Below are 11671 nucleotides of genomic sequence, written 5' to 3' on the forward strand. Positions count from 1 at the left end.
AAAACCAATTGCTTTCACTACCACACTACAGACGGTGTAGTGAAAGGGTTAACCGTCTGTAGTGTGGTAGTGAAAGGGTTAACTGTCTGTAGTGTGGTCGTGAAAGGGTTAACCTTCTGTAGTGTGGCTGTGAAAGGGTTAACCCTTTGTCGTGTGGCAGTGAAAGGGTTAAACTTCTGTATTGTAATTGTAAATGTATTGTCGCAGTGAAAGGGTTAACCCTTTGGTAGTGTGGTAGTGAAAGGGTTAACCGTTAACACATTGATACCCTAACCTGTGAGCACCAGTGTGGTGCTAAGAAAGAAGTTACAGGTTGCACTTGTACAGGTATAGAGATGAGCAGACAGAGTAGCTAAGTCGACCCGATCTCAAGCCAAAAAAAGGGGGCGGGGTTCGAGATTATAGGTCAACCGGGACGTGGGAGAAGGTGCCCAGCGACTGCATACTTCTCACCGAACTACCGAACACTATAGAGCGGCCTCTCTCTCTCCTCCTCCTCCCGCCCGACAACTCTTTGCATTCCTTCCCCGGACAAACAAACAAAGTGAAAAATGTGTCAAATTCCGCGGCTGCCTGAAATATTGTCTTGGCAGAATCAAAGTGGTGATTATGTCCCTCGTGTGACTGGCGGGGGCTGGAGGTTAGGAGGCCTCGTATAGGCTACGTCGAACGGGGGAGGGGGGGGAATGAAAAGGGAGGGAGAGACGGTCTCCTGTCTGTCTCACACGCGTCTCCGGTCTCACTGTATAGCCGCGCGTATATAGCGCCGGGGCTCTGAGGGCGTCGATGATAAATCACACCGGGGAGAGAGAGTGCGGAGAAATGTCCGCCCGGAACGCTCTGTGCTCCACAGACGACCTGCTATGTCATTACCAGAGGTCTCCTCGGTGATAGAGTTGTCGTTAAAGTACATGTCTACTCACGCAGGGGGCAGAGGCCTACATACATAGCGGGAGGGAATCACCAGAGGCCCCCCGCAATATTGCTACCATTATTATCGCAATACCAGAGTTGCGATGTTATAATATTGTGATATATTCTGCGATTTATTACTATTTTTCAACTGCAAACTATGTTCAAAGTGGAAAAGCAAGTCAACATCTGTAATATCTGTTAACCTTCTGTAGTGTAGTAGTGAAAGTGTTAACCGTCTGTAGTGTGGTAGTGAACGGGTTAACCGTCTGTAATGTGGTAGTGAAAGGGTTAACCCTTTGGTAGTGTGGTAGTGAAAGGTTAACCTTCTGTAGTGTGGTAGTGAAAGTGTTAATGTCTGTAGTGTGGTAGTGAAAGGGTTAACCTTCTGTAGTGTGGTAGTGAAAGGTTAACCTTCTGTAGTGTGGTAGTGAAAGGTTAACCGTCTGTAGGTGGTAGTGAAAGGGTTAACCTTCTGTAGTGGTAGTGAAAGGGTTAACCTTCTGTAGTGGTAGTGAAAGGGTTAACCGTCTGTAGTGTGGTAGTGAAAGGGTTAACCTTCTGTAGTGTGGTAGTGAAAGCGTTAACCCTTTGACGTGTGGCAGTGAAAGGGTTAACCTTATGTAATGTGGTAGTGAAAGGGTTAACCTTCCGTTGTGTCGCAGTGAAAGGGTTAACCCTTTGGTAGTGTGGTAGTGAAAGGGTTAAAATCAGTTGTATCTAATACGTTTTCTGTCTGTTCACTTTTATTGCAGCAATTTTCTTTTAAGATAATCATACCTGGCTTCAGTGTAACGATATAATATCGGCACGGAAATATTGCGATATATTGCCGTTTCTCCACCCCTCCCCCCACCCCTAATACATAGCCAGCTCATTGGCTCTGAGGCACAAACAGGTCAGCTCTGCTCTGATAGGCTGGTAAGAGCACTGTCTCTCCTGCGTGTAATTTTTTTTCGTAGCCGTATTTCTGGCAGACGCTCTCTGATTGGCCACTGACTGACGCTCTCTGATTGGCCACTGACATGTTTGCCCAATCGCGTGACGAGCTGTGTCTTTGCTCATTTCCGCGTCAAACAGCCTGCAAACTACCTGGCGTTCTATCGCCATGCTCTAAGACAAACTCTAACCTTAACCAACTTCGAAAGAGTGCCTAAGCTTAACCGTCGAAAGAACTTGCCGTCACGCTTTAAGACAAACTCTAACCTTAACCAACTTCGAAAGAGTGCCTAAGCTTAACCAGTGTAGAAACAGGCGTCGGCCAATCAGAGAGCGTTTTGCCAGAAATGCGGCTATGAAAAAAAATAACGTCTCACATGAACATACGCCTACATGAACATACCTGCAGCTTTCTAACTCAGAACTAGCTGGAGGGCTTAACCTTGAGACTTGAAAAGTAAAGTGTGTGTGTGTGGTGTGTGTGTGTGTGTGTGTGTGTGTGTGTGTGTGTGTGTGTGTGTGTGTGTGTGTGTGTGTGTGTGTGTGTGTGTGTGTGTGTGTGTGTGTGTGTGTGTGTGTGTGTGTGTGTGTGTGTGTGTGTGTGTGTGTGTGTGTGTGTGTGTGTGTGTGTGTGTGTGTGTGTGTGTGTGTGTGTGTGTGTGTGTGTGTGTGTGTGTGTGTGTGTGTGTGTGTGTGTGTGTGTGTGTGTGTGTGTGTGTGACACAGAACTACTGGACGCCTGAGGCATTTGGGGCACCTCTTGAAGGTGAATAGTTGTTTAATCTTCTTTCGCTCTGTTTCTCTCTCTCTCTCTCTCAGGTGCAGAGTCTCTCAATAGAAACAGCTTCAGTTTCAGTGATGAGAGGCTGAACTCCCCACTGTGTTCTCCCCGACCACCTCCCCCCCCCCCTCTCATGTCCCCCAAAGGTAAGTGTTCCAAGCTCCATGCCGCAACGCACTCGCACCCCCCCCCCCCCCCCCCCCCACACACACGTCATTATTCTCATTATTCTCAGACTTATGCACATATAGTTTCTGTTTGACAAAGTTTAACGTGAAGCCCCAGCAGAGTGCTGTTTGTCCCTGTCAGGGCCTCTGTACTGTAGGGAGGCATGATTGAACATGAAGCAGAGCATTCTGGGAGAAAAGGTCAGATGTAGTGATTGACAGGGAAAAGAGAGGACTCTTCTGAGAACCATCTGCAGCCGTTGCTGTTTAGCGTTAAATGCCCCATGAAATCAAAATAGATGTTTTTAATTTCCGGGAAAACAAGAAAAGTATAGTATAGTATACAAATGTTGCATACTTTCTAGAATGACATTTACAGCACATCGTAACTGAGCTAGCACTCTGCCTCATTTACTAAATTCAACAAATGTTCAATGTTATCTTGCTAGCTAACGTTACTAATGTTGCGTAATAATGTTGCTAACCTATGTTGCTAACATTAGCTTGCTAGCTAATGGGTCGACCATAATGCACATTCAGCACTATTGGCTACTATAAATGCCAATCAATATCCACAAGGGACTTTAAAGGTTCCTATGATGGAACTGACATCATTGTTACTACGGCGTATGGTATTATTATTATTATAAGCAACAAGCTATTGGCTGTCATTAGCTATGCTTCCATACAAGCTGTTAATAGACGGCAATAGGAAGTCTGACTCCCTCTCTCTCTCTCTCTCTCTCTCTCTCTCTCTCTCTCTCTCTCTCTCTCTCTCTCTCTCTCTCTCTCTCTCTCTCTCTCTCTCTCCCTCCTTTATATCCACAGCCAACTGGGTGACACTAAAGAGCTGGAGGACTTCATTGCCGACCTTGACAAGACATTAGCAAGTAAGTGTTAATGCGGCCTAGCTGTCAGAAGGCATGATGAATGACCTGGGCGCGGGCATTGCCGCGCTACCCCGGGATTAGCCTGAGTGTTTGTTCCTTATGCCAGCTATGTTAACGGCCACTCATAAAGTCACTCCCCCGGGTTCTGAGAAACAGTGTGGTGCGTCGGTGGGGGGGGGGGGGGGGGGGAGACATGCAATGAGACGCGGAACGCAAGGCCTCTGGGGTTCCTCTGGGGAGACCGTCGCTTTCCGCCGTCACTGATCTTAGAGGGAACGCACTCAGTGGTGGAAAGTAACTTAAGTAACTTTTTGGGAAATTAGTTTATTTGCCATCTACTCTGGAGTTAGAGAGCAGATACATACCATTTATTCTTTGTGCATGCATTACATTAGGCTTAGGGAACAGTCGCACCGTTAGCCTAACTTAGCGTCATTCACTGGAAGTAGTTCCCAACAGTCACGAAATACACTCCAAATACAACTCTAAAACTTTTCTGTAAACATGTTGTGACCTGTGTATTTATCACATGGAGAAATATATGAAAAATATATGAGAAAATATATAATAATTAGACATTATGTATAATTCTGTTGCTTTTGAAAAACAAGGCTTTTGAGGTGATGAAATCACTGCGCCCAGGCAGCAGTGGTTCGGCAAAAAAAATTCTGAGTATATATCTGCTTAGAATCTGCTTTTTTATTTCTCCATGTGGTAAATACAGTACACAGGTCACAACATGTTTACAGGAAAGTTTTGGAGTTGTATTTGGAGTGTATTTCTTTTTTTTATCACTTTTTCTCCTATTTTCTATTTTTCTCCCATCCCAATTTCGTATCGTCCAATTCAACCCTCCCCTGTCTCGAACGCTGTTTCTTGCCTCCCACAAGCCGGCTGCAATGTGGACGAAGCCATACATAGCACGAGTCCCCTCCGATACTCGAGGTAGCAGCCGTCGCATCTTTTCACCTGCGCGGCGCGATCTTTCAGCGTCAGGGGTCTGCGCTTTGGAGGGGCGTCGCTTCTTCCCCATCGCTTCTTGATTCCACTGCGCAGGCGCACCAACCGACCTGTAGGAGTCGCTGTCCACAACGTCCGATCCCCACCCTCAGTTTTCCCTCCCCCTAATACTGCCAATTGTATTAGTACGGACGACCAGCCAAACTGAAAACAATGTGAGAGCTGGGCTCGAACCCAGCATTGGTGGTGAGTGCCTTGCCCACTGCACCACCTAGCCGCCCCGTATTTGGAGTGTATTTCATAACCTTTAATTAGAGCCGCATAACTGGACCACATACCGCTTTAACATAACCTTTAATGAGAGCAGCATAACTGGACCACACACCACTTTAACATAACCATCAGAGGTCAATGGATGGAGGGTTGAACACTCCAGAGCACTGGAATACACAAACATCATGTAGAATGCATACCTTTACTTTAGATTGATTGATTGATTAAAATTGTATTAACAGATTGCAGAATGGGTACAATACAGTACAGCTCAATACACACAATTGTTAAGGGGATGCAGACCAGAGAAAGACTTTTGTCTTGTTTACAAATACAGTACTGTTTGTGATACAAAAAGAGAAACTGTACATTGGAGGAGGTGGGGTGGGGGGGGTGGGGGGGGGGGGGGGGGATGGGGGGGACACTGTACATTGGTGGTTGGTGGGTGGGGTGGCAGGGGGATGGGTAGGCGGGGGGGAAAGTACATACAATAGCTCTACTTTTACTTAAGTAGAATTTGAATGGATGACTTTTACTTTTACCAGAGTACTCATTTATCTGATTCCACCACTGAATGCACTAGGATTCACAGAGGCCTACTCACCCAACACAAGCACACATTTATCTCTCTCTCTCTCTCTCTCTCTCTCTCTCTCTCTCTCTCTCTCCCCCCCCCCCTCTTGGCCGGCAGAAGAAGTCTACATATGTACCACTGTAACCGGAGAGAGTGAGAGGCAGTAGTTTAGTAGCTTATAGAATGCTGTGGGTGCAGCTCAGTTTATTTGTTTTGGACAGGTTCTTTACTACAGGGCTTGTGAGTGTTGGAACTTGCATCAGGGAACATGGAATGTACGGGTGTAAAACCCGGAGTCGAACTCTATAAATGTCAGGGATGGAATGGAACGGGATTGGGAAATGAAGTGCTTCCTTTGTTCCCGATGTTATTTACGCCTCTATATACAGAGAATCGCGGTGTCCCCTCCTCGTTCCTGTTTTTCTCCACCGCCTTCATCACAGCTATGGGACGTCCAGTCCCTTCAAAGCTGGACATTCAATCAGTCAGTTAGGGCCGAACCAGTCAGGTCGAGCTGAATGGCTTGTTTATTAGGGTCACCGGTGTTTACGGTGACAAGCCTGTAGAACGGGACGCCCACCACCACTTCAGGAGGCACCGTGGTGGAAGAAGTACCGTTACTTAAGTAAAAGCAGAAATACTCTACTTAAGTAAAAGTATTTGCTATTGAATGTACTTAAGTATCTAACGTAAAAGTACACATTCTACATGACGTTTGTGTCTCCATTGACCTCTATAGGTTATGTTAAAGTGGTGTGTGGTCCAGTTATGCTGCTCTGATTAAAGGTTATGTTAAAGTGGTGTGTGGTCCAGTTATGCTGCTCCGATTACGTCCTCTCGAAGTTGACAGGCTTCCAATGTGAAAGTATATAATCTTCATCCATTTTTTATTTTGTATATATCATGTTTTCTATGCAAAAATCATTTTCTTCAAAGTAACTACGTAGTAACCGATGGGTTCAGATAAATGTAGTGGAGTAAAAAAAAAAAAAAAGTACAATAAAAATACTTTCCTTTGAGTCCTGTCCTTAACCAGCCGTCTGTCTGTCTGTCTGTCTCTCTTCAGGCATGTGATATGGAGCCGCGGGTGCTCAAACCCAGCTTGGAGAGCAGCCATCGAGCTGGGGGGCGGCGGAGGACCCCCAGGAGAAGCCTCCCCCTCTCCACCCCACCCTCCTCCTCCTCCTCCTCCTCCTCCTCCTCCTCCTCCTCTTCCTCCTCCTCCTCCTCCTCCAACCACCTCCCGACAGGATGCAGCTGGATGGGCACAGCAGCTGCCTAGCGACTCCACCGCGGCCGGCATCAAGTCTAGCCAGCTCCCTCCTATAGTTAGCCTGCAGCGCTCTCCTCCTCGCTCCTCACGGCCTGGCTGGCTGGCAGGCGGGCTGGCGGTCGGGTGGGCTCTGCAGGGCTGGAAGAAAGCTACAATTTTTAACACGGCGTAGAGAGAAAACGAGAACGAGACCGGCGCCTTCCTCAGTGGCCATTCTGGGGTGGTGGAGTCAGTGGATGGTAGTGAGGAAAGGAGCTGAGGAAAGGAACTGAGGAAAAGAACACACACACACACACACACACATACACACACACACACACACACACACACACACACACACACACACACACACACACACACACACACACACACACACACACACACACACACACACACACACACACACAGGACTGGCTATGCTCCCTCATACAAAAGTTGAGCTGGAAGAGTATTTAAACAAAAAATAAAGGCTTTTTATAATAGAAGTATATATGTAATTTTATAGAGCTGGTTATTGTAAATTTATCAGTAATACTTTTTCTTCTTTTGTGAAATATATTTTTGTATCTTCTGTAAATAATAATTGTTTCAAAGTCTATTCGCCTTGGTATTGAGAGAAGACCTCTTCGGTCGGTCTGACGCTCGTTGACTGGATTCATGCTTCTTCTAACGAACGTGACGTCAAGCGAAATCTTAACCCACCCTGAGGAACTGGAAAGCGATACGGTGTATTTAATAATAACGCTAATGTCAACCAGAGATGATATTAAAACATGAAAAACTGTTCTTTTAAAACACGCCTCCTCTCTTTATTATCGACATGACTCTCTTTTATTCCCTCTTTTGCACCAAGCAGGTTGTTGAATCAGTAATTTCACCGAATTCAACGTGGAGCACAGCCTAGCTCTATAAAAAAAATCTTTCTTTCTTATGTACAATGTCGATCTGGTCCAAGAGCCCCCAACAGAAATACAAAAAATAATATATATATATATATATGTATATATATATATATATATATATATATATATTAATAATAAAATAAAAACACAGTTAAGAATCATACACATAAACAAATAAACACATGCACAGCCTATGTACACATTTATGAAAGTAAAATATGTGTGTGTGCATGCATGTGTATGCAAACAGATGCGTGTGTCTAGGTGCGAGTATGAAGATGAATGAGAGGTTGTATGCAATGTAAGTGTGAAACTGGGGTATCAGCAAGAGCAGGAGGGATCTACTAAGAGCGTGTTGAGTATATTCTTGAAGGCAGTCAGTGAAGTAAGAGCTGTAAGTTTAAGGGTGTCTCGAAAAGCTCTATATTCCCTTTCACTCAGCCTCTCACTGTGACCATTACAACCGAAGTACAATACACCCTAACAATAGCAGGTAGTCAAATGCAGAAGCCTCTTTCACATTGATTTGAGCCTCAAAGTGTATGTAACGCAACAAAGCGCATTCATAGTTCAATGACAATACAAGGCAAATCAAATAAAACCGGTTGTTATTGATTCCACCTAGAGGACCTGTATGACAGATATCCAGATCCCCTGATTGGCTCAAAGCACAGCAGGGGACTTTGACTGACAGCTGGTCCCTCACTACCTCAGCAGTTTTGCGGCCCCCCCCCCCCACTTTGTGTATGTGTGTGGTCTGTCTCTCTCTCTCTCTCGCTCTCTCTCTCTCAGTGCAGTAAGACAAAGTAAGGAATAACGGAAGTTGGAATATGTTTATCTTGACTTTCCAGTCATAAAAAGGTTGATCCTCTCCTTCCAGGAATCCTATAGCTCTGTCCTCGCACCTGATCTGGGGCTATTGTTGTAGCCAAGAGGTCAATAGGTCATCTTTCATGGAATGATGATGGACTGGACTGTCCTGGAAAGGAGAATAACCCACTGAAATAGACTACATGCCATACTGCAGTGCTGGATCATATACACACACACACACACACACATACACATACACACACACACACACACACACACACACACACACACACACACACACACACACACACACCACACACACCACACACACACTTAAATGGACTGCATTTATATAGCGCTTTTATCCAGCAACCTATGCCCCACATTCACCCATTCACTCACACATTCACACACCGACGGCGGAGGCGACCGTGCAAGGTGCCAACCTGCTCATTGGGAGCAGTTCGGGGTTAAGTGTCTTGCTCAAGGACACTTCGACACACTGCTGGGAGGAGCCGGAATCAAACCAGGAACCTTCTGATTACCAGGTGACCGCTCTACCTCCAGAGCTACTGTCGCACACGTAAACACACACAACTACGCGCACGCACACATGCACGCATGCGCGCACACACACTGAAATAGATTACTAATCTGTTGCCTCCTGTGTCCATTAGTCAAGCACTCAACGAAGCAGGTAGTTATGTAACTAGCGTAGTGACAGGGTCTATTTCCAGAGGAGGAAGGAGACAGAAGGGCGTGACCCAGCGGCAGGTGTGGGCCCGAGTATCCCTCCACCGATCCGAGCGTCCCCTGTAGTCTTGCTGACGTCTAGGGGTCGAGGGTCACTGGCTCTGGGCAGACGGACATACCTCCATCCTGGCTTCTTTTTGGGCTCCACAGCAGGTGCAGAGACACGTCTATTCTGATCCATACCACCGCTGAAGCCTCTGTAATGTGATGTGTAAAGTGAGTCTGTCTCCAGAGGTATTCGGAGGCCAGATGTAAGGAGAGGAATTACACTCTGACTGCCATCTGATCTGATGTGCTCAGAGAGGTGAAGGAAATATGCTTGTGGAGTTTTAGTTTCACTTTCTTACGTAAGATCTGTAATTATTTTCGGATGAGAGGAAATCAGCATCTTTTCTCCACAGTATCTCCAAGCTGAGAGCCCCTAACAGTGTGTGTGTGTGTGTTTGTAGTACTCAATCTCCAAGCTGAGAGCCCCAAACAGCATAGGGAGGTGTAGTGGTTACGTTATTGCTGTTTCCGGCCGGTCCAACGTATTTCCCCATTGCCCATTTCTAAATTGTCTCGTTTAAAACAAATAAAGCATGAACATTTGCATGGTGTACCTTTCTGTGCGTATTCATCCACAATCTATAGCTCAACATGAAAATGTATTAATCGTAAAAACAAAATCGCAGAATTTTATTTTTCAAACTAAAATGCTTAAACAATAATGTTAGTGATAGAAGGAAACTAATTTTGTGCAAAAATGGAAAGCGTTCCAATGTTCATGAGGCAGAATTGTTACAATAGCCGATAATCCATTTTCCCAATGATAAATCCCTATACGGGTGGACCTTGCGGGGCGGTCCAAAGTGACGTCAGACTATACCTCCCTATTGTGTGTGTGTTTGTAGTACTCTATCTCCAAGCTGAGAGCCCCTAACAGTAGTGTGTGTGTTGTTTGTAGTACTCTATCTCCAAGCTGAGAGCCCCTAACAGTAGTGTGTGTGTTGTTTGTAGTACTCTATCTCCAAGCTGAGAGCCCCTAACAGTAGTGTGTGTGTTGTTTGTAGTACTCTATCTCCAAGCTGAGAGCCCCTAACAGTAGTGTGTGTGTTGTTTGTAGTACTCTATCTCCAAGCTGAGAGCCCCTAACAGCAGTGTGTGTTTGTAGTACTCTATCTCCAAGCTGAGAGCCCCTAACAGTAGTGTGTGTGTTGTTTGTAGTACTCTATCTCCAAGCTGAGAGCCCCTAACAGTAGTGTGTGTGTTGTTTGTAGTACTCTATCTCCAAGCTGAGAGCCCCTAACAGTAGTGTGTGTGTTGTTTGTAGTACTCTATCTCCAAGCTGAGAGCCCCTAACAGCAGTGTGTGTTTGTAGTACTCTATCTCCAAGCTGAGAGCCCCTAACAGTAGTGTGTGTGTTGTTTGTAGTACTCTATCTCCAAGCTGAGAGCCCCTAACAGTAGTGTGTGTGTTGTTTGTAGTACTCTATCTCCAAGCTGAGAGCCCCTAACAGTAGTGTGTGTTGTTTGTAGTACTCTATCTCCAAGCTGAGAGCCCCTAACAGCAGTGTGTGTTGTTTGTAGTACTCTATCTCCAAGCTGAGAGCCCCTAACAGTAGTGTGTGTTGTTTGTAGTACTCTATCTCCAAGCTGAGAGCCCCTAACAGTAGTGTGTGTTGTTTGTAGTACTCTATCTCCAAGCTGAGAGCCCCTAACAGCAGTGTGTGTGTTTGTAGTACTCTATCTCCAAGCTGAGCGCCCCTAACAGCAGTGTGTGTGTTTGTAGTACTCTATCTCCAAGCTGAGAGCCCCTAACAGTAGTGTGTTGTTTGTAGTACTCTATCTCCAAGCTGAGAGCCCCTAACAGTAGTGTGTTGTTTGTAGTACTCTATCTCCAAGCTGAGAGCCCCTAACAGTAGTGTGTGTTGTTTGTAGTACTCTATCTCCAAGCTGAGCTCCCCTAACAGCAGTGTGTGTGTTTGTAGTACTCTATCTCCAAGCTGAGCGCCCCTAACAGCAGTGTGTGTGTGTGTGTGTGTGTGTGTGTGTGTGTGTGTCTGTGTGTGTGTGTGTGTGTGTGTGTGTGTGTGTGTGTGTGTGTGTGTGTGTGTGTGTGTGTGTGTGTGTGTGTGTGTGTGTGTGTGTGTGTGTTTGTAGCAAGTGGCTGTGACCAGTCCGGTATCAGTGTCGTATCAGTCCGTATTAACATGCTGACAGGAAGCTGGCAGAGACGCCAGTCTCCATGTTGTTTCTCTAGCACAACTGGCAGAGAGAGGCTGTGGGCAGAGCCTGCCCACCTGTCTGTATTATTCTGTGTCAGGGAGAGGGAGGGGTGGCAGCGCGGGGGGAGGGTTGGCAGTGGCCAGGCAGTGGGCAGTGCCCCTGCGAGACGATGTTGACATGGCACATTGGCACATGATCCCTCTGGGCCCGTAGGGGGGCCTTCTCAT

At 46.1% G+C, this 11671-nt stretch overlaps 1 protein-coding gene across 1 annotated transcript in view; it reads left to right on the forward strand.

Annotated features, from left to right (window-relative positions):
* The window catches only part of rgcc (regulator of cell cycle), a gene marked incomplete at its 5' end in the record, with an annotated part of 11837 nt that extends 4661 nt beyond the window's left edge, over positions 1-7176 (forward strand). The window contains 3 exons of the mRNA XM_084311433.1: positions 2671-2782; positions 3628-3689; positions 6563-7176. Coding sequence (XP_084167559.1) covers positions 2671-2782; positions 3628-3689; positions 6563-6570 — 182 coding nt within the window. The 3' untranslated portion in view covers positions 6571-7176. The remainder of the gene's footprint in view (positions 1-2670; positions 2783-3627; positions 3690-6562) is intronic.
* Positions 7177-11671: the final 4495 nt, after the last annotated feature.

This window comes from Notolepis coatsorum (assembly GCF_963971535.1).
Source record: "Notolepis coatsorum genome assembly, chromosome: 3".
Taxonomy (NCBI): Eukaryota; Metazoa; Chordata; class Actinopteri; order Aulopiformes; family Paralepididae; genus Notolepis; species Notolepis coatsorum.